Genomic DNA, 27,402 nt, shown 5'->3' with positions numbered 1-27,402 from the left:
ACGATTTTATGCATGCAAATGCATTTAAAGCAGCTAATTGTAACAGGGATGATTTTAATCAACAACATGCAATATACAATGTTTATCACACGATAAACCGCTGTTTATTGCATGTTATAGCCCTATTGCAGGTTGATAAAGATCCCCCTTAAAAAGAAGACATGACAGTAACTTGCACACAGGTCTATCCAGTAAAGTGCGGCCGCGTTTACCCCGCTCCTAACTCGCGTTCTACTCACTTTCCGGTCGCGTTAGCCCTTTCTGCGATCCCCAATCCCCTTTAAAATACTCCTACCGCGTCCTAAAATCCCCGGGAAACCCCTTTCACACGCGGCATGTATATTGCATGTAAACGACCAAATTAGCTATTCCCTACCATCCAGTAACGCGCGCCCCGACTATCGCTATTTTACCCTGCCGTTTTGCCGCGCGTTTAACCTGCTAACTTACTGCCTACCCTTACCCCTGCGTTAGAGGCAGGGGTAAGGGTAAGCGGCAAACTTTCCTCCAGCCCCCGTTCTCCTGCCCTGGCCGCGTCCATGGGTGCTGGTCTCCGGGGCAGCCCCAGTCCTCTCCCCTCCTCCCGAAGCAAAAAAAAAAAAAAAAGTGAAAAAAAAAGTAGCAAGAGAGCGAGGGGAGAGAGGACGGGCAATCCTACGCTCGGGATTGACAGTCCCCCCCTCCCCTCCTCCAGAAGCAGGGCGCAAAAAGCAGCCTTGCTCCGGGAGGAGGGGAGGGGGGACTGGAAGTGTAAAGCGACGAAGCGACTTACTTTTTGCAGCCCCCCTCCGGACATCGGCGAGGACGACCACGGCTCCCCTCTCCTGCCTCCAGCTGCCCGCGAAGATGGACGCCTGCACGGGTGAAAGCGGCCCCTGTTCGTGCAATTGGGCCGCTCAAGACGTGACGTCACATGCCGTGACGTACTGTATAGACGCTCTATACAGTAAAATGGGTTGCGCGGGCCTAACGCTTCACGGACGCTTCTTAGACGCAGCTTGCATTTGCAAGCTATTTACATACAGGATAGAGCGGTAGGTGAGCTGCACTGTGCGTGCGGCAACCGCGGGTGCGCCGGGCACTAACGCAGCTCTTCCTACCGCTCGGTACTGGATTGACCTGACAGAGTAGCAGTTGTCATCTTGAAAAATCTTGCTGGGAAGACTGGATGGGGTCATGCATGTCTTTTTCTGCTGTCATTTACTATGTTACTATAATTTTACTAATGACCACATTTTAGACAATGCAAAAGATAAAGGAGGTTCATTTCCAGAGACAGAAAATTAATTTTTTTTCCAGGACTTCTCCCCTGGCTTCAGAAGGAAAAGCAGAGTTTTCCATGGAGGAAGTGTAAATTTGGCAAACCTGGAATTCAGTATGCTCAGCTATATCCTACAAAATAAAGGGGGATAATGTAATACAACCTGCGCTACCTTCCCAATCCACAACACTCTCAAGATGACTGGAAATCAAAAGATCCTAGGTATGGAGAGTTTTAATTATTGGGTGTAATTTGATGTTTCTATTGTTTTTTGGGGGGAAATATTATAACATATTTTAATTTTTGGATTTTTTCATTCATCAGATGTTTTGAAATATTTTATTGGTGTTTGGGAAATTTTTAGTATTCTATTTGTTAACTGGTTTGAAATATTCTTTTTATGACTATGAATTTACTATTATGATTGTTTTATATTTCTTTATTTTATTTTTTAATATTTTATGTAAAATGGTAATGTTTCTGTTTTTCCATTTTTGCTCTGCTTATAGAGGCTGGCTTGTTCTGGGTTCCAGTTCAATTCTTCTTAGCATGTTTCTATTTATTCTTTCTGGTCTCTTTATTCTGTATTTGGTCAGGGTCTGTCTGTGTTATCTGTGTATGACAAGGTGAGGAATTTTGCTACCATATAATTTATCTGTAGTGATCTACAGCAGTCTGATTTGTTCTGTTTTCCAACAGGAAGTTTATTGGTGTTCTAGTGCCTGGTGTAATATGTGCAGTGTTTCCTTTTCATAGATAAGGTTGTTACTGTTTGAGTGTTGGCCGTTAGGGTTGTTTTTGTATGGGAGTCTACCATTATTATATTGTAATGGTAATTCCGTTTATTCATGACTTTCTGAAGGCCAAGCCCACACCCAGCACACATTACAAAAAATGTAATTCCATAGGAGTTCAAAGTGTCGTTTTTGCAGGATTTTCTGGTTGGCACCATAGCAGTGCATGTAAATATAATATTCATGTTGTAAGTGATATTTGGAGCTGGGCATTTTTTGAAGGGTGCGGTACAGAGATTGAATGATGCGGGGGAAGGGCGGCACAGTAATTGTTCCCACAGGGCAGCAAAACTAGCACCAGCCCTAGAGAAATCCCATATGTAATCTGTTCTAGAAGGAATTAACGGAAAGAAAATTATCAGGTAAGAATAATTTCACAGAGAATATGCTTGCTCTTGTCAGGTGAAACAAAAAATCTGTAGTTGACATGCCTTTACATAATAACAACTGAAATTTTATCTGCTACTTGGCCATTAAAAATTTGGTCTTGCTCCTAGCTGTTTTATAAATTTGTTGGTATCTGATCATTGTTTTTAAAGGTTTGATTACAAGATGCCATTGCTTTTGTTTTCCCGAGTTGATCTACAGTCTTCTACTGTATTGTAATAAACACTAATTCACAAATTTTGTGCGAAATTATTTCAACAGTGACCTTAACCCTTCTAAAGTATAGGATCACAGACTGATGTGGGTTTTTGGGCAATCAATCTATGCAAATTAACCTGTGTCTTATACAAATTATGCACTAGTATCCTTGATAAATATTCATTGTAAATTTCCTGAAATCCTGATCTGTTGCCTTCAAGGTTTAGGGCTGTGTACTGTGTTCCAAAAGGCATTCATTATAGAATGAAAGTAAAACAATGATGTTCACTAGCTGTCAGCTCTGCATCTAGCTAAAGATCAGTGCCGTTTACAACATTTCTAAACAAGTGGTTACAAGATGTGCATTAATAGTATTTTGAACCGCTTTGATCAATTTAAACTACTGAAATGGTTTTTCACTATTTTCTGTTTTAGTCAGTGTGCTATATACTAACTGGGTTTAGACCATGGGACAAGAAAAAAGTCTTTCTGAAAATAAGTGAACAAAAATAGGGATCAAAAACTTGCATCAAGAAACAACCCTATGCAATGTATTTGTATAGCATGGCTTCTGCAGACACCAATCTATATCATCCCTGGTATTTCGCACACAGCTTTACAGCAGAAGTTTCATGATTAACTTGTCTGGCTTCATTTCTAAAAACTGGCAGTCATTAGCTGTTGCTGTGCCAATTTTTTTTTTTTTTGGGTGACCTCTTGCCATGTTGGATTCTTGGGGGCTGATGTAATTAGCCGCACTGACCTTACTGCTGGTTTGAATTCACATTTTACTACGGTTTGTTTGGCGCTAACCTAACCCCCTGTATGTAATAGACATTTTAATGCTGGAAACACCCATGTGAAGGTTAGCACGTCTCCTGCAAATTGCAAGGTAATAAGCCTTATTAGCTATGACCCTGCGGTGCAAAGAGGTACGCTAAGAGGGAGCCTTCCAAGCATATCTCCTTTTACTGCTGGAAACATCGCCTGGTCAGAGGTACCTGTCATTCCATCCAGTTGTACCCCAGTGGGATCTCAACTTGGTGCTAAAGGCCTTGGTCAGACTGCTCTTTGAACCAATAAAACAAGTAACAATTAATGACTATTTTCTAAAAATTTCCTTACTTGTAGCCTTAACCTTGGCTAGACGTATCTCAGAGCTGCATGCCATGTCCTGCAGAGATCCTGATCTAGTATTTTTGCAAGATTTGGATACCATTTGTCTGGGCCTGTCTTTCTTGCCCAAAGTAGTATCTACATTTCATGTGAACCAATCGATATCCCTTCCAGCCTTCAGCAGTAGTGACTGTCAGGGAAAAGATAAGAACCTACGACTGTCTGATTCTCTTGAGATATCTGAAGATAACAAATGTTTTTAGGAAAACAAGTAGACTGTGTTTGGTAGTGCCCAGAAAGAGGATGTGGCCTCCAAGGTCACCATAGCTAGGTGGATTAAATTGGCAATTGCATCGGCCTACCTACTGTCAAATAAGCGGCCTCGGTAGCAGTCCGGGCTCACTCTGCAAGGGCACAGGCATCATCCTGGGTAGAGGAAGTTTTGACCTCTGGAGGAAATTTGCAAGGCCAGGTGTCTGGTCTTCCTCACACACTTTTGTTAAACATTACAGACTAGCATACAGGCATATGCAGATGCTGCCTTTGGGGCAGGGGTTGTTAAGACAGCTTTGTCTTCTTCCTGTCCCAGCAAGGAGTAGCTTTGGTAAGTCCCATATGTAAAAACTGGTCTAGCAAGAAGAAAAACAAAGTTAAGACGGTGTTCGCCATGATTTTCCTGAGGGTCTCCTAGGGTGCGCGCGAGCATGCCACCCACGTCTTTATCCACGTCATAGCGGGAACCTCGGGGACGTCCCCTCCGAGTGACGTCATCACGTCCTGGTATTTAGCCTGCCCTTCGTTTGCTAACAGGCCGATACATTAAAACCCGCGGGAGAGCCGGTGCTCCGAGGCGAGCGCCCATTCTCCCGACGCACACACGGGCCACTCTCTTGTGATTTAATATGCAAATGAGGGCCCACGGTAAAAAGAGGCACTAGGGACACTAGCGCGTCCCTAGCGCCTCTTTTTTGACAGGAGCGGCAGCTGTCAGCGAGTTTGACAGCCAATGCTCAATTTTGCCGGTGTCGGTTCTCAAACCCGCTGACAGCCACGGGTTCGTAAAATGGACACTGGCATAATTGAGCGTCCATCTTCCGACCCACGGGCCAATTTAAAATTTTTTTTTTTGAATTTTATTTTTATTTTTGGGGCCTCCGACTTAATATCGCTATGATATTAAGTCGGAGGGTGTACAAAAAAGCATTTTTTTCTGCTTTTCTGTACACTTCCCCGGCGCGGGCAGGCGTTAATTTTTTAAAGTAAAGACTACTGGACTGGACAATAACCACACTTCCCTTATAACCCAGAGTGAAGTCATGAAATCAGTGTCCTCTGTCTCCATTGGCAGCGGAGGAACGAAATCCCATAAGTAATGACTGATCTAAAAAAAAAAAAGGAAAGCAGTGTTTCCCAACCTTTTCAAGCCCAAGGCACACTTACTTTAACAAAAATGTGTGACACACCAACCTCAACAAAGTAGGCAGTGCAGACATGGAGAGGAGTTTATATAGCCAAAAGCAGCCCTGAAAGGCCCACTAGGTCTCTCTCCCAAATTTTAAAACAAAGGGAGAGACAGAGTGAAGACATACATGAACCAATCAGATGAACCAGCAACCTCTATATATAAGTGCAAGAGAGGGGAAAAGTTGGTGTGATGCAGACAGCTAGCTTGGTTAGTTACCTTGGCTACTGCATGCAGCTTGCTATAACTCCATCACTGTTGCTACTCCCAACATCCAGAGTAAGTCATATCTAGGGTTCAGTGCCGGGGATAGGACAGAAGTTGTAAGGTCTCTAAGGGAGAAGGTTTAGGAGGGGGAAGAGGAGGTAGTGTTGCATGCAACATGTGCGCAGCACAAAGCAAGGTCCTGTTATCTGTGTCCTGCATGCTCTCCATTAACTGCTTCACACCGGGGTCTCATTATATAGCTAGGAAGAAGAGGCATGCATGATTATACATATTCTCAGAAAGTTGCTTCTACATGTTTAAGACCTACTGCTAGTGCCTCTTGTTGCTGCAATATACAAAGAACAGAACCCAGGTGCTGACCTGGAGCTGAACATCAAGCAGTGGTGACATTTCTCTGCCATCCCTGATAAAGTCTGGGAAACACTGCTCTAAAATTACCAGAGGCCTCTGGCTCATTAAAATAAGAGGAGTTGGATTTGGCATGTACCATCAAATATCAATAAATCCTGTTGGTTAATTATAGCACAAAGAGCTTGTTCACATTCAATGCTTACTAATGTATTATTAGTAATTCAGTTATATAAAACACTTTGTAAATGTAAGACAAAATACTTAATTAGAACAATACTGAGAATCAATTTCTTTCATTGTATTTCAATAAGAACTGAATGCTTCAATGAGTATCTAAAACTATTTTTTGCAGCAATTTTGCCAGTTTTGCAGTTATCAGTGAAAATATTGTTTACAAAAAGTGATTATTAGATTGCATACACTAGAATTACTGTTAATATTGCTTATTAGAAAGCTTCTATCTTATCTCAAAATTTCTTGATGTTTGAGAGTTTAAGCAAGATCTTTATTGCAATTTTTGCACCATTTTTGTGAATGAATAGGGTTCAAGCTTGCGGAATGTCTTCAACTGAATTATGGAGTTCATTTATAGAATGCATATTATGTAAAATCCACTTTATTTGTAATATACAGGTGTGTGCAAAAGCTTAGTATAGGGAAAGATTTGATTTTTGTGCATCATTAATTCCTTTCAGGTATTTGAAAGTTTTTATCATATCTCTCCTTTCTCTTCTCTCTTCCAGGGCACACATATCAATGTACTTCCCTTCTCATCTCATATGGCTTTCCATATAAATTATGTGGAGTCTCTGCTTGTACCAGTATGGTATGTTGCACCTAGCCTGTAGGGCACTCACAAAGTTCTAGAATCTTTGAAATAAAAGTTCTGTGCCGGGCTCCATCTGATGATGTCACACAAATGTGAGAACTGATGTCCTGCTGTTCTTAAACAATACCTATTACAGGTGTAAACACCCCCTGACCCTCGGGACACATGTAAGAGGATCTGACACTCGTGATAGATAAGGGGCAGTCTCTTGGAGAGAGTTCAGAAAACAAATGGTCAAACAGATTGTGTATTGGAGCCATTCAAAGGCAAACAGGGTATACACAATTTGAACAGCAACAGTGACGTCAACCCCTCGAAGGATTCCACTTTATGAACACTAGACCCCTTCTATCAGTAAGGATGTTACTGGTAAATAATTCCCAGTGAACTCCATGCCAAGGTATAAGTCAAAACATTTAAACTTTTATTCACGGAGATTACCAGCAGAGGAAATGTTTGCAAAAAGGGTAGTAAGAGGTAAAAAGGTTTTGATGCTATCCAAGATCACATGATTTACAGTCAAGATACCAGTTTTCAGATATTGAGCCAACAATAATCAAGAAGCTACAAAAATCTCCCATACTTTCTACTCTTAAATAATGTTCCAATTTCAATCCTTTCCTATACTTCATTAGAAATACATTGTTTCCATTTCAATTAGGCATCTCATTCTCAGGACTCTCTGCTTATCCATCATTAAGAAGATGCGGTTCCATACAGCTCCATTTTTTCACATCACCCTATTCTAAATCAGTACTCGCATCAGGCAGCCAGGTACACACTTGCTTTTGGCCCTGTGCTTTACTGCACCAGCATCCCCTATACTCCATGGATGCAGCAACCTCTTCTTCCTCATGGCACCTTGGGCCACTCCGCTTAAGGAGGAACAACCCTGCAGGGTTCTCCAGGATGGATATCCAGGCTGTCTGCTGTCTCCACTCCTATCCCATTATGGAGTCTCCTCATCTCTTCTCCCACCAAAATGGGGAACCCTAATATATAGTCTTACAACTCTTCCCCAAGAGAGAAAAAAACCTGAAAAGAGCAACTACAAAAGTAAAAAGTGTGCAATAGGCGTGGTCATTGTTAAAAAATACCATCCTAGAAGCACAATCCAGATGTATTCCACACATTAAGAAAGGTGGAAAGCAGGCAAACCGATTACCGGCATGGTTAAAAGGGGAGGTGAAAGAAGCTATTTTAGCCAAAAGATCTTCATTCAAAAATTGGAGGAAGGGTCCAACAGAGGAAAATAGGAAAATGCATAAACGTTGGCAAGTTAAATGTAAGACATTGATAAGACAAGCTAAGAGAGAATTTCAAAAGAAGTTGGCCATAGAGGCAAACACTCATACTGAAAACTTTTTTAAATATATCCGAAGCAGAAAGCCTGTGAGGGAGTCAGTTGGACTGTTAGATGATCGAGGGGTTAAAGGGGCACTTAGAGAAGATAAGGCCATCGTGGAAAGATTAAATGATTTCTTTTCTTCGGTGTTTACTGAAGAGGATGTTGGGGAGGTATCCGTACTGGAGAAGGTTTTCATGGGTAATGATTCAGATGGACTGAACCAAATCACGGTGAACCTAGAAGATGTGGTAGACCTGATTGATAAACTGAAGAGTAGTAAATCACCTGGACCGGATGGTGTACACCCCAGAATTCTGAAGGAACTAAAAAATGAAATTTCAGACCTATTAGTAAAAATTTGTAACCTATCATTAAAATAATCCATTGCACCTGAAGACTGGAGAATAGCTAATGTAACCCCCATATTTAGAAAGGGCTCCAGGGGAGATACAGGAAATTACAGACCGGTTAGCCTGACTTCAGTGCCAGGAAAAATAGTGGAAAGTGTTCTAAACATCAAAATCACAGAACTTATAGAAAGACATGGTTTAATGGAACAAAGTCAGCATGGCTTCACATTTTTGAAGGAGTTAATAAACATGTGGATAAAGGTGAACCGGTAGATGTAGTGTACTTGGATTTTCAGAAGACATTTGACAAAGTTCCTCAGGAGAGGCTTCTAGGAAAAGTAAAAAGTCATGGGATAGGTGGCGATGGCCTTTCGTGGACTATAAACTGGCTAAAAGACAGGAAACAGAGAGTAGGATTAAATGGACAATTTTCTCAGTGGAAGGGAATGGGCAGTGGAGTGCCTCGGGGATCTGTACTGGGACCCTTACTTTTCAATATATTTATAAATGATCTGGAAAGAAATACGAGTGAGGTAATCAAATTTGCAGATGATACAAAATTGTTCAGAGTAGTTAAATCACAAGCAGATTGTGATAAATTGCAGGAAGACCTTGTGAGGCTGGAAAATTGGGCATCTAAATGGCAGATGAAATTTAATGTGGACAAGTGCAAGGTGATGCATATAGGGAAAAATAACCCATGCTATAGTTACATAATGTTAGGGTTCCATATTAGGTGCTACTACCCAAGAAAGAGATCTAGGCATCATAGTGGATAACACATTGAAATCATCAGTTCAGTGTGCTGTGGCAGTCAAAAAAGCAAACAGAATGTTGGGAACTATTAGAAAGGGAATGGTGAATAAAACGGAAAATGTCATAATGCCTTTGTATCGCTCCATGGTGAGACCGCACCTTGAATATTGTGTACAATTCTGGTTGCCGAATCTCAAAAAAGATATAATTGCGATGGAGAAGGTACAGAGAAGGGCTACCAAAATGATAAAGGGAATGGAACAGCTCCCCTATGAGGAAAGACTAAAGAGATTAGGACTTTTCAGCTTGGAGAAGAGACGGCTGAGGGGGGATATCATAGAGGTGTTTAAAATCATGAGAGGTCTAGAACGGGTAGATATGAATCGTTTTTTTACTCTTTCGGATAATAGAAAGACATGGGGGCACTCCGTGAAGTTAGCATGTGGCACATTTTAAACTAATCGGAGAAAGTTCTTTTTCACTCAACGCACAATTGACCTCTGGAATTTGTTGCCAGAGGATGTGGTTAGTGCAGTTAGTATAGCTGTTTTTAAAAAAGGATTGGATAAGTTCTTGGATGAGAAGTCCATTACCTGCTATTAATTAAGTTGACTTATGGGATGGCCTCTGCTACTACTGGCATCAGTAGCATGGAATCTTCTTAGTGTTTGGGTACTGACAGGTTCTTATGGCCTGGATTGGCCACTGTTGGAAACAGGATGCTGGGCTTGATGGACCCTTGGTCTTACCCAGTATGGCATGTTCTTATGTTCTTATGTACCATCTTAAAGGGACCTAACAAATTACACCCCATAGTAAACTCACCCAGAAACTTATCTCCATATCTTCTATGGACTCAATATATATAAACTGGTTCTTTAAACATATATACTGCTATCTATGGAAGCTCACAATAGCAGCACAATTCATTTACTTCTACCAAAACAGCCAACTTTGACAACTATTTATATTTTTCAGAATAAGACAAAGACCTCCTCCACATGGACTTCCTCCAGGCCACTCTCAAGTGACAGGGCCTTTTGAGGGGCCTGTCACACAGGTAAGCGTCTCTAATTTAGATAATAATTGTAGAAGCTTACTCTAAGGGGAGGCAGACAACTTTTGTGAGGACTGACGTGCTGCTGTCCTTGGAGAACACCTGTTTCAGGTAAGTGACTCAGAATTCTCACATAGGGAATTCCTAGCTATGGACTGCCCAGAATGAAAAAAGGGAAAGCCCCAAAACAGTGCCATTAGGCATAAACTGTTGACAATAAGCCATTTTTTTTGTTTCTTTTTTTTCTTTTATAGGGGTAGCCTGAAACAAAAATAACGAGTCCTCGGAGGGATGGAGTTGGGTTCTACAACTCAGACTCCTCAAGACAAACTGGCTGAACCTACTGTTGCATCAGGAGCATCTATCCAAACAATAACATGAGGTGAATGTGTGAAGAGTATTCCAAATGCAACCTTGCATATCTCCTCCATCAAACGGATCTTAGGTGGATTACACTAGGCAACCATGGCTTGGACATTATGATCCTCAATATGGTCCACTAGATTCAGGTCCACTTGGGAATAACAGAAGGAGATGCAATCTGTTAGCCAATTCTATAAGGTGTATTTAGCAATGGCAATCCGAAGTTTGTTGGTGTCAAAAGAAACAAAACGCTGGGCGGTTTTCTAAGGGTTTTAGTCTACTTCAATTACAAGGTTCTTTTGCTATCCAAACTATGCAGCACTTGTTCATTTTGTGGATGCAAGGCTTGGGAATGGAGAAATTACTTACCTGATAATTTCGTTTTCCTTAGTGTAGACAGATGGACTCAGGACCAATGGGTATAGTGTACTCCTGATAGCAGTTGGAGACGGATCAGATTTCAATCTGACGTCAGCCCTAGTACATATACTCCTGCAGTAAGTGCAGCTCTTCAGTATTCTCCTCGAAAAGCATTGTGGATATATGTATGACTGAATAACTTGAATAACTTGATTAACTTTATAACTTGGATAACGTGATTAATATTATAACTTGGTTAACTTAATAAATTTGAACCGGTCGAGTTGGTTATAGCTGGAGACCGCCAGTGCCCTCAACCAAGAAACGTTGACACCCGGTAGGGTGGGTGTCCTAGATGGAGGAAAGCATGGCTTACCCGTGAATCCCCCGAGAAGTCCATGAGTAATGGCAGCCGTGGGTGGGATGCTGAGTCCATCTGTCTACACTAAGGCAAACAAAATTATCAGGTACCGTAAGTAATTTCTCCATTTCCTAGCGTGTAGCAGATGGACTCAGGACCATTGGGATGTATAAAAGCTACTCCCGAACCGGGTGGGAGGCTGCCCGTGACCCACTTAGTACTGTCCTTGCAAATGCTGTGTCCTCCCAAGCCTGAACATCCAGGCGGTAAAACCTGGAGAAGGTGTGGATAGAGGACCATGTCGCCACCCTGCAGATCTCGGCAGGTGACAGCATCTTGGTTTCCGCCCAGGACACTGCCTGGGCTCTAGTAGAATGGGCCTTGACTTGTAAAGGCGGTGGCTTTCCTGCTTCTACGCAGGCCACCTTGATGACTTCTTTGATCCAGCGGGCTATGGTTGCTCGTGAGGCCGCTTCCCCTTGCTTCTTCCCACTGTGAAGGACGAATAGATGGTCCGTCTTTCGTACGGATTCTGACCTTTCCAGATATCAGACTAGGAGCCTGCCGATGTTGAGATGGCGTAGACTTCGAGCCTCTTCCGAATTCTTATGCTCATCTGGCGATGGTAGCAAGATGGTTTGGTTGAGATGGAAGTGAGACACAACTTTGGGGAGGAATGACAGAACTGTGCATAACTGGATGGTTCCCGGGGTGAGTCTGAGGAACGGCTCTCGGCAGGACAGTGCTTGTAGCTCGGATATACGACGGGACGAACAGACTGCCAGCAGGAATGCTGACTTCAGTGTTAATAGTCGGAGAGGCCGCGGAGAGGTCTGAAGGAGGTTCCTGCTAGATAATCTAGGAACAAGTTGAGGTTCCAAAGAGGCACTGGCCACTTCAGGGGTGGTCGGATCTGCTTGACTCCTTTCAGAAAGCGGGAGACATCCGGGTGAGAGGCTATGCTGCCGCTCTCGCTCTTGGTTCCGTAGCATGACAATGCGGCCACCTGTACCTTGATGGAGTTCAGAGACAATCCCTTCTGTAGGCCATCCTGCAGAAATTCCAAAATCGCAGGAATTTTGACTGAGCGTGGTATGATGTTGCGGTCCTCGCACCAGGCTTCGAATACTCTCCAAATCCTTATGTATGTTAGGGATGTGGAGAACTTGTGTGCTCGGAGTAGGGTGTCAATTACTACCCCCGAGTATCCGCTCTTCCTTAAGTGAGTTCTCTCAATGGCCAGACCATAAGAGAGAATCGAGCTGGATCCTCATGGAGGATCGTTCCCTGTTGGAGAAGGTCTGTGTGTGGAGGTAGCAGCAGGGGGCTCCTTGTCAGCAGTCTTCGCATGTCTGCGTACCACGGTCTTCTTGGCCAGTCCGGGGTCACTAGAAGAACTGGTCCACTGTTGTGCTCTATCTTGTGGATGATTGCACCCAATAGGGGCCACGGCAGGAAGGCATATAAGAGAGTCTCCTGTGGCCAGGACTGCACCAGGGTATCGATCCCCTGGGTCTGGGGTTCCCACCTGCGGCTGAAGAAACTGGGTACTTGGGCGTTGGACTGGTTTGCCAGGAGGTCCATGGTTGGTGTTCCCCAACGGTTTACTATCAATTGGAATGCTGTGGTCGACAGCCTCCATTCTCCTGGATCTAGACTTTCTCTGCTGAGGTAGTCCGCAGCGACGTTGTCTTTCCCAGCGATGTGGACGGCCGAGTTCTCTTGAAGATTCACTTCCGCCCATGACATTAGGAGGTCTATTTCCAGAGACACCTATTGACTTCTGGTTCCTCCCTGATGGTTGATGTAGGCCACTGTTGTGGCGTTGTCCGAAATTTCTCTGACCGCTTTGTCTCGGAGTCTGTGAACGAACCTTAGGCAGGCTAGTCTGACTGCCCAGGCTTCTCGGCGATTGGGCGGTTAGCACGTGGCAGTGTGCTCCCCATCCTTGTAGGCTGGCGTCCGTGGTGAGTAGGATCCAGGTTGGTGAGGATAGTCTTGTTCCCTGGCTCAGATGGGCTTCTTGTAGCCACCATCGTAGTTGGGTCCGAACTCTGTCCGGGAGCTGAAGACTTACGGAGTAGTTCTGGGACAAAGGATTCCATAGTGATAGTAATGAGCGTTGTAGGGGTCTCATGTGCGCTCGTGCCCATGGCACTACTTCCAGCATGGATGCCATGATGCCAAGGACTTGTAGGTAATCCCATGCTGTGGGGCGAAGTTCGCTCAACAGAGTTCATAACTGAGTCATCAGTTTTGATCTCCTTGTCTGTGTCAAGATGACCTTCTCTTGTTTGGTGTTGAACCAGACTCCCAAGTATTCTAGAGATTGGGAGGGCTGTAGGCAGCTCTTGTTTGTGTTGACCACCCACCCGAGGCTCTCCAGTAGAGTTTTGACTCTGTTGGTTGCCTGGTGGCATTCCTCTGGGGATTTTGCTCTGATCAGCCAATCGTCTAGATAAGGGTGTTCGCGGATTCCTTCCTTCCTCAGTGTTGCTGCCGCCACCACTATGATCTTGGTGAACATCCGGGGTGTAGTGGCTAACCCGAATGGTAGTGCAAGGAACTAGTAGTGACGGTCCAGGATCGAGAAGCGTAGAAAACGCTGATGCTCTTGATGGACTGGAATGTGTATGTAGGCTTTCGATAGATCCAGGGATGTAAGGAACTCTCCCAGTTGTATCGCTCTTATTACCAAGCTAAGGGTTTCCATGCGGAAGCGAGGAATCTTCAGGTGACGGTTGACCGCCTTGAGGTCCAGGATGGGTCTGAACGTTCCTTCTTTTTTGGGGACGATAAAATAGATGGAATAATGTCCAGTAATTATTTGTTGTGGAGGCACTGGTGTTATAGCTTCTAAGGCTAGCAATCTGGTCAGTGTAGCTTCCACTGACATCCTCTTGGAAGGGTCGTGGCAGGGAGATTCCACAAACTTGTCCGGAGGGAGGTGGTGGAAATCCAGGTAATATCCCTCTCGAATGATGGATAGGACCCACTTGTCCGAAGTTATCTCGACCCATCTTTGGTAGAATAGGGCAAGTCTGCACCCTATGGCTTCTTCCTTTGGACGGGTCGGCTGATTTTCATTGTGGGGTGTGGCTGGGGCTTAAGCCCGAGCTGGCTCCCCTTTTGTTGTGCTTGTTCCGAAAGGACTGGCTCCGGCCTGCGGGGCAGGCCGCTTGATATGTGCTTTTATAGGGGTTGAAGCGCTGTGATCCTCTGCCTCTAGAGGTTCGAGGGAAGGATCGCTGGTTTCTCTTATTCCTGTCTTCCGATAGCCACGACAGTGGGGACTCGCCCCATTTGTTGGCTAGTTTCTCTAGTTCGCTTCTAAACAGGAGTGTTCCCTTGAAAGGCATCTTTTTCTCATATTGAGGAACTATGTTTTGTTATACTCCATCTCCTCACCTCGAGGAACCTTGTTTTGGTTACCCTGTCTTTCTTAGCTGCCTGTCGTTACCCCCTCTCCCAGTTTGGACTTCCCTGTTAAAATGTAATTTTCCAAACTTAACCTGTTTACTGTAAACCGACATGATGTCCACAACGAATGCCGGTATATAAAAATGTTTAAATAAATACATAAATAAATCCTTGTGAGTCTGGTTTTGGAGGATGCGTCGACCGACCAGTTTCGGAGCAAGATTTGTCTTCTGGCTGCCACGGCAGATGACACTCCTCTAGCTGCTGTGCGTACCACATCAGAAGCGGCGTCCACGAGGAACGATACAGCTGGTTCCAAGGCCTCCCCAGGAGTGTTGTTCCTGGTCTGTGCTAAGTAGGCGCGTGTCACCACGGCGCAGCAGGCCGTGATCTGTAAAGACATAGCGGAGACATCAAAGGATTGTTTGAGGAAAGATTCCAGACGTCTGTCTTGAGCATCCTTGAGTGCTGCTCCTCCCTCCACTGGGATAGAGTAGTACGCTTCGAGACTGCGCAGACCATGGCATCCACTTTCGTACATGCCAGGAGATCTTTGGCGGCTGGGTCCAGAGGGTACATGGTTGCCAGAGCCCGGCCCCCTTTGAATGTAGTTTCTGGGGCATCCCATTCCAGGTCAATTAGTTGCTAGACGGCTTGTAATAGTGGGAAATGGTGGGAGGTCTGACGGAGTTCCCTCTAATAGTGGGTTCGTCTTAGGTTCCCCCGAGGCACTTGTGCCCGGGATAGCAAGCTCTTTTAAGCTGTGTGTGACCAGGTCTGGAAGCTCGTCCTTGGTGAAGAAGCATCTCATGGTTCAGTGGGGCTCTGTCCCCGGAGGGAGTTCCCCTTCTTCCAGGGGTTCTGAATCCTCATCTGAGTTGACCGTGTCCCCGAAGGTGGGGCTTCTGGGCGGTGGGATCACTTCCCTGGGCATAGAGGGCCCCAGTATGTTGAGGTCCTCTGGTGGAGCCTGTGGCCGTTTAATAGGAGGCCCCAGTTGTATGTGGATGAAGGTATGCAGACCTTTGAAGAATTCCACCCAGGAGATAGATGCTGGGTCTAGACTAAGGGGCGCTGTGTCCCTGGGGAGCCCCGTTTGAGAGGGGGTCTTGCTGTGCACTGCTAGGTCTGGAGTACTGCTCGAGAGGCTGGAGCCCGGTACCAGCTGGGGAGGGCCGAGTTGGATCCCCTAGGGCCTCGTCACACTGTATACACAGGGCAGTGGCCTCCTCATGCTGTGCGGCTCTAATGTGGCATGCTGGGCAAAGGCCCTGAGCCTTCAGCTTCTTTTCCGGTGGTGCCATGGGTTGTGCAAGTAAAATACAGTTGTGCGCTCCAGTGCACGAAGTTGTGCGTGTGGGTTGGGTGCGCGCTCAGGTAGATGTGCGCGCTGTTGTGCACACAGGGCTAAATTATGCGCCCGGCACAGTAAGCGCGTGGCTATGCATTTCGCTTGTGCGCCTGGTACTTGTGTGCACAAGGTATTTGTGCGCACGGCTCGTCTCTGTGCACACGTATCGGAACGGCGAAGAGGGCGGCGAACAGAACAAGCTGGTGATGGCGACCATGCGGACAATATGGCGACCACCTCGGAGGGTCTCCACGTGAGAGGAGGAGACGCACAGGTCGCCAGCTGAGACCAGTGCCACCGGGTTGATCTGCCCTAGCAGGGCTAGGCTCGTCTGTAGAGGTAATTTCTTCATAATTTGGATTTCTTTGGTAAAATTGCTCTAACGCTGTGTGAGCGTGCATAGAGTCCCTAACTGCTATGGAGACGGAAAATACTGAAGTGCTGCACTTCCTGCAGGGGTATATGTACTAGGGCTGATGTCAGATTGAAATCTGATCCGTCTCCAACTACTATCAGGAGTACACTATACCCATTGGTCCTGAGTCCATCTGCTACACGCTAGGAAAAGAATATTGGAAGAACAATTGACTGATTAAGGTAGAAGTCTGACACTATAAAAGATCCCAAAAAATGGAACACAAGGAAGAATATCTGTTAAAACTGAGGGGGATGAAGAACAAAATCAGGAAAGTAAAAAGTCAGGTGGAAGAAAGGATTGCCAAAGAGGTAAAGTGAGGTGACAATACATTTTTCAGATAAATCAGAGAAAGAAGGAAGGCTCAAAGTGGTAGATTAAAATTGAAAGGTGACGAGGAGCACCGTGTGGAGAGAGATGAAGAAATGGCAGAAATATTAAACAAATACTTCAGGTGGGTGTTCACTATAAAGTACCCTGGAGAAGGACAGTTTATGGTTGACAAGCAAATTACAATAATCTAGACAACTAATAACAAAGAATACGCGAGTCTAGAAAACACTGAGATCCAAAAAAAGGACAAAGCCTACAAATGTTACACAGAAAATAAAAACAATGCTGCACTACACTAGAAATTAGATGAGAAAATGCCAAACCAGAATCAATCTTAACCCCAAGGGAAACAATTAGATCTTTAAGGGGAATAGGACATCCAGCCATGGAGGTTGGAGAAGGCAAATCCATGGCCTATATGATTGTTTATCCGATATTAGATAAACAATCATTGAATCTATTAACAGATATATTAGATATAGCATCTAAATATGCTATGATCTGGATATCATCTGTGTAACATAAGCAGCTAAAACCCAAACTTTGGATAAGTGTTACTAATGGACAGAAATACAGATTAAGCAAAGTAGGGAATGAACAGGTACTCAATGTCAAGAGGGATCGATGCTTCCTCAATGCTAACCACCTTCCGTGGTTGGTGTAACTCCTGGTCTATTGATGGCAGTGCTGCTGATATTGATGGGCCAGACTTACAGATTAAGAAGTACTTCTCTATTAGGTCAATCTAGGTTCATACAAAAAGGACACCCCTGGACATCATGACTTGTTGCCAGGTAAAGGGTACATCTATCATAGAAAGTCTATGATGGACACAACCCTTTCACACAGGAGGCATCTTTCAAAGCTGCTGGTCATCTTAGCCATAAGGGAATCAAGCAGAAAAGCAAGCATGGCAAAAAACAATGAAACACATAGCCTCGATACAACGGTGTACTTCGAGCTACCGAAAAAGAAAGAGAACTCAACCAAAAAACCTACATAGGTGACTCAGAAGGAACAGATCAAGTTCATGGGGCCCTGTGAAGAACAAATCCTACACAGATAAGAGTCCAAAGGATCTTAACAGCTGGAGAAGAAAACATGACCTGTGGATTCTGTGGAAAAGAAGAGACTGAAGGGGCCTCTGTATGGACATGTGGCAGAATGACATGCTGCACATGCCCAGTAGAGCATGCTCAAAATACTGAAGCCAAAGTTCTGTACCGGGTTCCATCTGATGATAACATCTTGCTTGTCCTTGGAGAAACTATGTAATACTTAGCTGGCCCATCTGCCATTTTCAGTCCAGGTACCTCAAAACAGCAACTACAAATGTAAGAGACTATGGGAAGATCCAAAATTAAACACATCCTTCTACAATGTTTATTACAAAATTACTATTTGTTTTATTGATTTTATGTTAAATTATGTTGAACCATGCCTTGAATGCCTTTTGGCGGGAAAGCATGTAAGAAATTATTACTATTATTTGCTGATTTTAACATATTGCTAATAATAAAAAAGTTAATATGACGTGCAAAAATTTAGACACCCTTTATATGACTTCTTTACTATTTTTTTTTTTTTTTTAATAAGGCCCTAAACATTGACTGACTCATTAGGCCTTCAATCAGTCAGATGAAGATAATTCCATGGTTTAACAAATATTGGGGCCGATGCAATACAGTGCGCTCAGCTGAGCTCACTGTTTAATCCGCTGTCAGAAGCGGGTTAAATAGGCGCTAATCCACCCCTTAATGCAATAGGGGGATTAGCGCCTATTTAACGTGCGTGCGATGCAGAGTGAATGAGATAGCGCTCATCACATGCAAATGTATGTGAATGAGTCTATTACTCGTTCACTCTGAATGCAAAAAGATAAATGTGCATCTCAGACGCACATTTATCGCTCAGATATTAACACCTGCCTGGAGCAGGCGTAAATAGTTGAGCGCACTGAAAAGAAGTACAGAAAAGCTTTTCTGTACTTCTTTTTTAAAGTAAAAAAAATAAAATAAAATAACTCGGCAGACCGCCGAGTTATGAAGACCGACGCCGGTAAACTCGGCGTCTGTTTTCATAACCAGCCGTCTGCCAGTAATGAAAATGGCTGCCGATAAACTCAGCGTCGGTTTTCATTACTGGCAGACGGCAGGGTATGAAAACCGAGGCCGAGTTTACCGGCGTCGGTCTTCATAACCGGCAGCCGCGGCAGGTTGTGTTAGGAAGGAGGCGCTAAGGACCCCCTAATTTCCATATTGCATGACGCCCCCCTTGCGGGCGCCATGCGTGCATTAAAAAAGTGGGCGCTGAAAAGTCAGCGCACATCATTGCATTATTGCATTCTGTATTTTTCCTCCATCCAAGTAAGCCACCAAGTAATTCCTCTTGTAAACCCCTTCCCTACCCCCTGCATCCAGCTTAACCCTCATTTGTTAACTCATCTCGTTAACACTTATTGTGTTCTGACTGACCAAGTTAATTTATCTATTTTAATTATTGTTCTGTTAAACATATATGCTACTACCTGTACATAATTTTCCACACATATGTTTAAAAATGTTATCATTTTAAGTTACTTATTTTTCTGTTAAATATAATTGCTACCTCTCATCATACCCCCCTCCCCCTTAACACCTTATTTCATCAGGTTGACTTAGATAATAAGCAATCTTCATGAACACAAAAGTCGCTACTGGCATGTAGTTTGCTATATATTCTACCAATTGTTCCATGTAAACGTTATGTTACGATATATAATCACTGTTTCTTGTAAACCGATACAGTGTGCACACGGTTATCGGTATATAAAAGCTCTTAAATAAATAAATAAAATAATTGTTGCTCTGTTTACTTTCAGAAACCATGAGCAACTCTAAACAGTTTCTGAGCATTTGAACATAAAGTAATTCACTCTTACAAAGCAGGAGATGGCTATAAAAAGCACTCTAAACACTTCCAGCTAGCAATTTCAACTCTTAGAAACATTTTCAAGAAATGAAAATTATATTGAACTGTTGAGGTCGGGGCAAGATCTGGAAGACCAAGAAATAGAACTGCATAAAAACTGGACAGATCTGCAAAACAGAACCCACAGATCAATGCAAAGCAGCCTGCTGAAACGTTTACTGCCATTAGTCGTCTGCAGTACAACGCTGGTTAAACAACGATCTGTATGGGAAAGGTATCAGAAAGAAACCTTTTCTACAAACTCATCACAAAAGTTATTTAAAGTATGCAAAATAAAACTTGAGCTGAAAAGAGGTTGGATATTTCAGCAAGACAATGATCCGAAAGCTATCTCAAAATCAACCATTATGAGCTTATAGGAAAGAAAGATGAAGGCTTTGGAATGGCCTTCACAGTCCCCAGACTTGATATTACTGAAAATCTGTGGGGAGATCTCAAACATGCTGTGCATGCACAAAGAGATCTAAGAATATTTCTGCAAGGGAGAGTGGGAAAATGAAATTGAAAAGCAAGAATAGAAATGACATAGCTAGCTACAGGAAATGTTTGTAAACTGCTATTTATGCCAAAGGAGATGCTGTAAAGTATTGACAAAGTATGCACATGCCATATTCACTGTTTTATTTTGATCTGAAAAAAAAACAAACAAAAAACAAAAATCCTGCAAATGAATAGTAATAATATATTGAAATTTGCAGAAAGATGCCTACGTTTTTGCATTCAACTACATCTTCAGTAACTACATTCTATTAAAGATGTTTTTTTAAATATAATTTATTTAAAAGTTGTATATACCAATGGGCATTCCTCAGACAACCATACAAATTTCCATTACGTACACAGAGCTGCCTGCAGATTGTCCAGTTATTCAAAAACTGGCCACAGCTCCTGACTGAAATCTAGAGCTTTTTATATTATTCTTTCTATAGCTACATCCTCATCCCAATTCCAAACTTCTTCCTTTTGCAATTTATACCATACATAAATTATGCCTGGTTCATTGCTTCAATTCATGAATACAACAAAAAACAATCCTACCTTTATAGAAGCAACATGCAACAGTGTCTCCCCTTTGTGATTCCTCTTGGTGCTTGAAAGGTTACTTGGGGATACCTGAAAACTAGATGGACTGCAATGCCCTGCTGTTGCCCTACTAAGAGTATCAGGCAATGACATGCATGGAGATTTGGAAAGCTTGGAAACAGTAGGGCTGTCCACTTTTTTAACAGCTGCTACGGTACTTGCTTTGGCAAGAGGAGTGTGGAACGGTAAACTTTGTACAATGGTCCCATGCTCAGTATTTTCTGAGATTTTTTCTGGTAAACCAAGAGGTGAAAATCCTAAGCAATCTTCATGAACACAAAAGTCGCTACTGGCATGAAGTTTGCCTCTTCTTTGTCGTTTAGAGTCAGATAAAGTTGAATTGTGAAACCCTAACTGCTGTTGTGTACATTTCACAGGAGTAATGGTAATTTCTGAAGGATTAGGTTTCTCTGAAACATAATTGTTAATGTCAAACGTTTCAGTAGCAGAGGCTGGCTCACTGTTATCATCAGTTGGCAAGGTTTTGGATCCCATGGACAATTTCAAATGGCATACGCTTCCATTCTCAACCAAATTAGATTCAATCTCAGGTCTGACTTCTAACATAGTTTTCTCAACGGTATTTGATTCTGGGCTGCATAAGACCAACGGCTGACTGCAAAATGAAACAACTCTTTCAACTTGGGCCTCCATCGGTTTTTCTTCTTCAATCTCCATATCCAATTCACTGCCCGCTTTTTGATTTTTCTTCCCAACACCCCACTCTTGGTTAATGTCCACTAGGTTCTTCTTCTTCACTTTTTTGCATCTAGATTTCTTTGCCTTTTTTGGTGCCTGCTCAGATGGTGGAGAAGGCAGGAAGTCGTACATGGTAGATGATGCTTGGACAACAGATCTGCCAAGGACCACTGGCTGCGGCTGCTTTTGCTCCTTGTCCAAAATGTATCGGACTCTCTTACTGCGTGGGCTGAACCACATTCTTATTTGTTTCTTCTTGTTTCCTACTTCCTTAGCAGGACTTTCTTTCAGGGCCACATCTTTTCCTAAACTTTTTCTTTTTTCTAGGAAAGAGTAGAGAAAAAGATTTTTAAAAAATACATTTTAGAATTATGCTCAGTAGTTTTCACAATCTCATCTCTCATAAAAAATAAATAAATACAAATATTACAGGAAAAAACAATACCTCTGAATAACTAAATATTTAAAAAGACAACTTTTAAACTATCAAAATCAAGTTCATATGAACAATAGCAATCAGCAGCTACTAAAAATTAAAAACTCCAATAATAAAAAAAGACATCCGAAAAAGGGACTTTTTGTAGGCTTGAAAGTACAGTATTGGATAGCTCTTGTATTTTTCCAATGAAGAGTATCACAGCTTATAAACAATTTGGTTTTCCAATATGTTCATTACAGTGCCACTGTTCACCTCTTCTCCAGGCCTCCCCACACTCTTTTTCACTTCCTTAACTCTTCTTATCCACATTAAGTTAAGCCAACATATACTACCAACCAAAAAAGTATAAAATGTGGCACATGGACCTGCAACCAGTGCTATCTCCTGAAATTAATACATCAGGACCCACATAAGTTAAGAATCAAATATTACATAATTTTAGAAGATACACCCTAACTTCTATACTTTTAACTCTCATGAACATTGGATGAGAAAGCACAAACGTCTTGCATTATTTAGAGACCTTTAGACCTTTAGAGACCTTCAATTAGAATTTAAACACAAGTAAGCATACATTGGTTATGCTAAAATGCTCTTCCTTACGTACGTTGTACAATAATATTTCCACATCCACTTCAGAGGGGAAGAAAACTACTTAAATTAACTTTGAAGGTCTAAAAATTAGTAAATGTGCATGTAAAACTTCGTGTTCCTTCTTCACAGCTAACTAACATTATACACAGTCTATCTTCATACACATACTAATATCAACTATGAGATGCCAGCAAGGGCATAACAACTAGAACAAATACCCAAGGAGGTTGTCTTGAACTTTGTTGTAGGGCTCTGCATCCATAGGTACTATCTTAATATATCTGTGCTTTGGTCAAAAAGATTAAAATACTTACTCCTAAATGCAATATAGCATATTAAAAGCTATCATAAAGGTTTGTTTTTCAACTACATTAAATCATTATTAAAGGGCAATCCTCAGTAGCCTGCACTATGTAAAACGTTTATGGCAGGGTTATCCAACCTTTTACATATTAAAACAATGAAATCAGAATTTACAGAGGCGGTAAGCCATCATGCTTTTCATGAGCTGGGAGAAGGGGATAGGGAATATCCCACCAACCCTGCCTGAAATAAAAAGTCAACTCTTTATCTCTCTCAATATCCCCCCATTAGTCTCTCTCTGACACAGACACCAACACATACACATACATGGGGGAAAGGTGTACAGCAGGTCCTCCTGTGGCCAGGTCTGGACAAGGGCGTCGATCACCTGGGATTGTGGTTTTCGTCTGCGGCTGAAGAAGTTGGGAACTTGGGCATTGGACCGGGTTGCCAGAAGATCCATGGCTGGTGTTCCCCAGCGGTTTTCTATCAACTAGCAGGCTGTGGTCGACAGCATCCATTCCCCTGGGTCTAGACTTTCTCTGCTGAGGTAATCCGCAGTGACGTTGTCTTTTTCCGTGATGTGGGCGGCTGAGATCCCTTGCAGGTTTGCTTCTGCCCACGCCATTAGGGATTCTATTTCCAGGGACACCTGTTGGCTTCTGGTTCCTCCCTAGTGGTTGATGTAGGCAACTGTTGTGGCGTTGTCTGACATGACTCTGACCGATTCGCCCCGGAGTCTGTGACTGAATCGTAGGCAGGTTAGTCTGACTGCCCGGGCTTCCAGTCGGTTGATGTTCCATCTCGACTCTTCCTTGTCCCATTGCCCCTGGGCCGTCAGTTCCTGGCAGTGGGCTCCCCACCCTCGTAGGCTCGCATCTGTGGTGAGCAAGACCCAGGTCGGTGGGGATAGCCTTACTCCCTTGCTCAGATGGTCTTCTTGTAGCCACCATTGGAGCTGGATCCATGCCTCTGCTGGTAGCTGGAGGCGAACGGCGTAGTCCTGGGACATCTGGTTCCAGCGTGACAGTAGGGAACGTTGAAGTAGTCACATGTGGGCCCTTGCCTATGGGACGACTTCTAGGGTCAATGTCATGAGGCCGAGGACTTGGAGGTAGTCCCATACCTTGGGCCGAGCGCAGTTCAACAGGGGAAGAATGACCTTGTCTTGTTTGGTGTTGAACCGGACTCCCAGGTATTTTAGTGATTGGGAGGGCTGCAGGCAACTCTTAGTTGTGTTTGTGACTTTCCTCTGGCGATTTTGCCCTGAACAGCCAATCGTCCAGATACAGGTATACGAGGATTCCTTCTTTCCTCAGTGTCGCCGCCACTACAATCATGATTTTGGTGAACGTCCAAGGGGTCGTGGCCAGTCCAAAGGGCAGGGAACTGGTAATGAATGTCCAGGTTCGCGAAGCATAGAAAGTGCTGGTGGTCGTGATGGACCGGGATGTGGAGATAGACTTCTGACAGATCCAGAGAGGTCAGAAATTGTCCCGACTGTACTGCCCTTATGACCGAGCGTAGGGTTTCCATGTGGAAGTGTGGTATCCTCAGGTAGCGGTTGATGGACTTGAGGTCCAGGATGGGCCAGAACGTTCCCTCTTTCTTGGGGGCGATAAAATAGATGGAATAGTGTCCAGTATTTGTTGGTGCGTGGGCACCGGTTATAGCCTTTAGGGCGAGTAATTTTGTCAGTGTGGTTTCCACTGCCGTCCTCTTGGAGAGGGAGTGGCAAGGGGATTTCACAAATTTGTCTGGAGGAATGCTGTGGACATCCAGGTAGTATCCCTCTCGAATGATGGTTAGAACCCACTTGTTCGACATTATCTCGACCCATCTTTGGTAGAATAGGGCAAGCCTGCCCCCATGGCTTCTTCAGTGGATAGGTCTGTTGATTTTCATTGTGGGGTGCAGCTGGGGCCTGGACCTGAGCCGGCTCCCCTCTTGTGTCTGTTCCAAAAGGACTGGCCCCTGCCTGCGGGGCGAAGTGCTTGGTATGGTCTGAAACGCTGCAATCCTCTGCCCTTGGGTGTTCGTGGAGAGGGGCGTTGGCTTCTTTTGTTCCTGTCTTCTGGTAGCCGAGGTTCTGGGGATTCGCCCCATTTGTCGGCTAACTTCTCCAGTTTGCTGCCGAACAGGAGGGCTCCTTTGAAAGGCATTCTCATGAGTTTCGTCTTGGAAGCTGCGTCGGCTGACCATCTTCGGAGCCAGAGTTGCCTTCTGGCTGCCACTATGAATGAGACACCCCTGGTTGAGGTGTGCACCAGGTCAGAGGTCGCATCTGTGAGGAACGATATCGCCGGTTCTAATGTTTTGACGGATGTGGTTGCGTCCCTGGAAAGTGACAAACAGGCACGTGTCATCTCGGCGCAGCAGGCACCGATCTGCAGGGACATAGCTGCGACATCAAATGACTGTTTAAGAATGGACTCCTGATGTCTGTCCTGGGTATCCTTGAGTGCAGCTCCTCCTTCGACTGGGATGGTAGTGCACTTTGCGACAGCACAGACCATGGCGTCCACTTTGGGGAACCCCAGGAGTTCTTTAGCTGAGGGTTCCAGGGGATAAAGGGCTTCTAGGACCCGTCCTCCTTTGAAACTGGCCTCAGGCATATTTCATTCCAGGTCAATCAGTTGTTGTATGGCCTGTAGCATTGTGAAATGGCATGAGGCCTGACGGAGCCCGACCAAAACAGGGTTCATCTTTGGCTCAGCTGCGGTGCTTGTGCCTGGGATGGCCAACGTCTTCAGGCTCAGAGATACGAGATCTGATAACTCGTCTTTGGAGAAGAAACACATCATGGTTCGGTATGGTTCCGTTCCTGGAGGGATTTCTCCTTCCTTCAGGGAGTCTGGCTCTTCCCCCGAGGTGTCCGTGTCCCCAAAGGGGAGGCTTTTGTCCGGGGGGGGGGGGGGGGGGCATGTCTCAGGGAGGCTGAAAGGGACCTGGCAGGTTTTGGTCTTCTGGTGGAGGCTGTGGCTGTGTCACCGGTGGCACTGATTGTGCCTGGACAAAGGTTTTCAGCCCTCTGAAGAATTCTACCCAGGAAAAAGTTTCTGGGTCCATATTGAACCCAGCGGCATTCCCCGAGGGACCCAACTGAGGAGGGGCCAAGCCGGGGATAGAGAGATCCGAGGTACTATCATTGGTGGAGCCGTATTCCTCTACTGGCCGGGGGGGGCTTGTTCTGGTTCCCACAGAGCCTCTTCGCACTGGCGGCACAGGGCAGAAGCCATTTCGTGTTGCGCAGCTCTCAGGTGGCAGGCTTGGCAGAGGGCTTGTCCCTTGGGTTTCTTGGCCGGTGGTGCCATGATTTGAGTACGTGGAGTCATTCAAAACTCGTCTGTGCACCTATATGCGCGCACCGGTAGGCTTAGATATGCGCTCCGGGTGCATCAAAGATGTGCGTGTAAGCTGTGGAAGATGCTCATGCAGGCTGCTATGCGCAAGGGCTTAATTTGTGCGCCCGGCACAGATGCGCACGGCACAGATGCGCGCGCCGCTGTGCGCACAAGTAGTTTATGCGCCCGGCTCGCCGCTGTGCGCACGGCTCAGTTGTGCGGACAATACAGCAATCAAGAGGGGGAATGGCGCTGGCAACATGGCGCCCCCCCCCCCCCCTTGTACCAAACTGGGGTCTAGCCCGGACGGGGCTGTTCAACCCGATGGGACAGACCCCAGAGGGCGATCTGTGCTGCTATCCGAGCCTCAGAGACCGGAGACTTTAAGAAAAGTTTTCTACCTTACCTTGTCTCGGCGCTTCCCGGTCTTGTGCCAGGCGGTCTCCGGCTGCGGGGGGAGAGGGAAATACCTTCGCCGCCGTGCTCGGTATTGCACCCGCTGCCTCTCAGCCACTCTTGTTCCTGGGGCCTAAGTCCACACCGGGAACCGGCTACCGGACCGAGGCCTGCCTCTGAGGGATCTCGGAAAACACCTCAGGAAATCTCGACTAGGGGAGGGACCCTTAGGTATCACCGCAGGAGAGCGGGGTTCGTCTTGTAGAGGTAAGATTTTGGAATTTTCTTTCTTCTTTGGTTTGGATTTTCTAACGCTGTGCAAGCGTGTGTAGAGTCCCAAATTGCTAAGGAGACGAAGAAATACTGAAGAGCAGAGCTTCCTGCACGGGTATATGTAGTGAACGACAGATTGAAATCTGACTCTGTCTCCAACTGCTTTCAGGAGTACACTATACCCATTGATCCTGAGTCCATCTGCTACACGCTAGGAAAACATGCTGTTTCTTATCCACTCTACTCCCCTAGTCACACACATGCTTTCTCACATGTTCCCTCTCTCTCTCTTATTCACATTCATACTCTCTCTGAAAGTCTCAGATTGCTGGAAAAATTATATGGTGGGATAATAGTTTAGGCACACCTGGGTCTCTCCTCCCACCTTCCTTTCTTATTCAGCTGGCTGGATGGGCTCTACTGTCAGCCCATCAGGGCCTCTCTCCCTCATCTTTATTTCTTCAGCCACCGCTCTCTCTCTTGCTCTTTTTCTCTTTTTGACTGCAGCAGCCCTGCCAGGCCGGAACCTCTCTTCTGCTGCTGCCGCTCCAGCCCCCAACT

The 27,402-nt window shown here is 44.7% G+C and overlaps 1 protein-coding gene across 2 annotated transcripts in view; it reads right to left on the bottom strand.

The window, feature by feature from the left end:
- BARD1 (BRCA1 associated RING domain 1) overlaps nt 1-27,402 on the bottom strand; it is a 336,286-nt gene that overhangs the window by 156,156 nt on the left and 152,728 nt on the right. For both annotated transcript variants that reach the window (XM_029606122.1, XM_029606123.1), the window contains one exon: nt 20,749-21,815. In XM_029606122.1, the coding sequence (XP_029461982.1) occupies nt 20,749-21,815 (1,067 nt within the window). The remainder of the gene's footprint in view (nt 1-20,748; nt 21,816-27,402) is intronic.

Source organism: Rhinatrema bivittatum, chromosome 6 (assembly GCF_901001135.1).
Source record: "Rhinatrema bivittatum chromosome 6, aRhiBiv1.1, whole genome shotgun sequence".
In the NCBI taxonomy this organism is placed as follows: domain Eukaryota; kingdom Metazoa; phylum Chordata; class Amphibia; order Gymnophiona; family Rhinatrematidae; genus Rhinatrema; species Rhinatrema bivittatum.
This window is presented reverse-complemented; position numbering and strand designations above follow the sequence as displayed.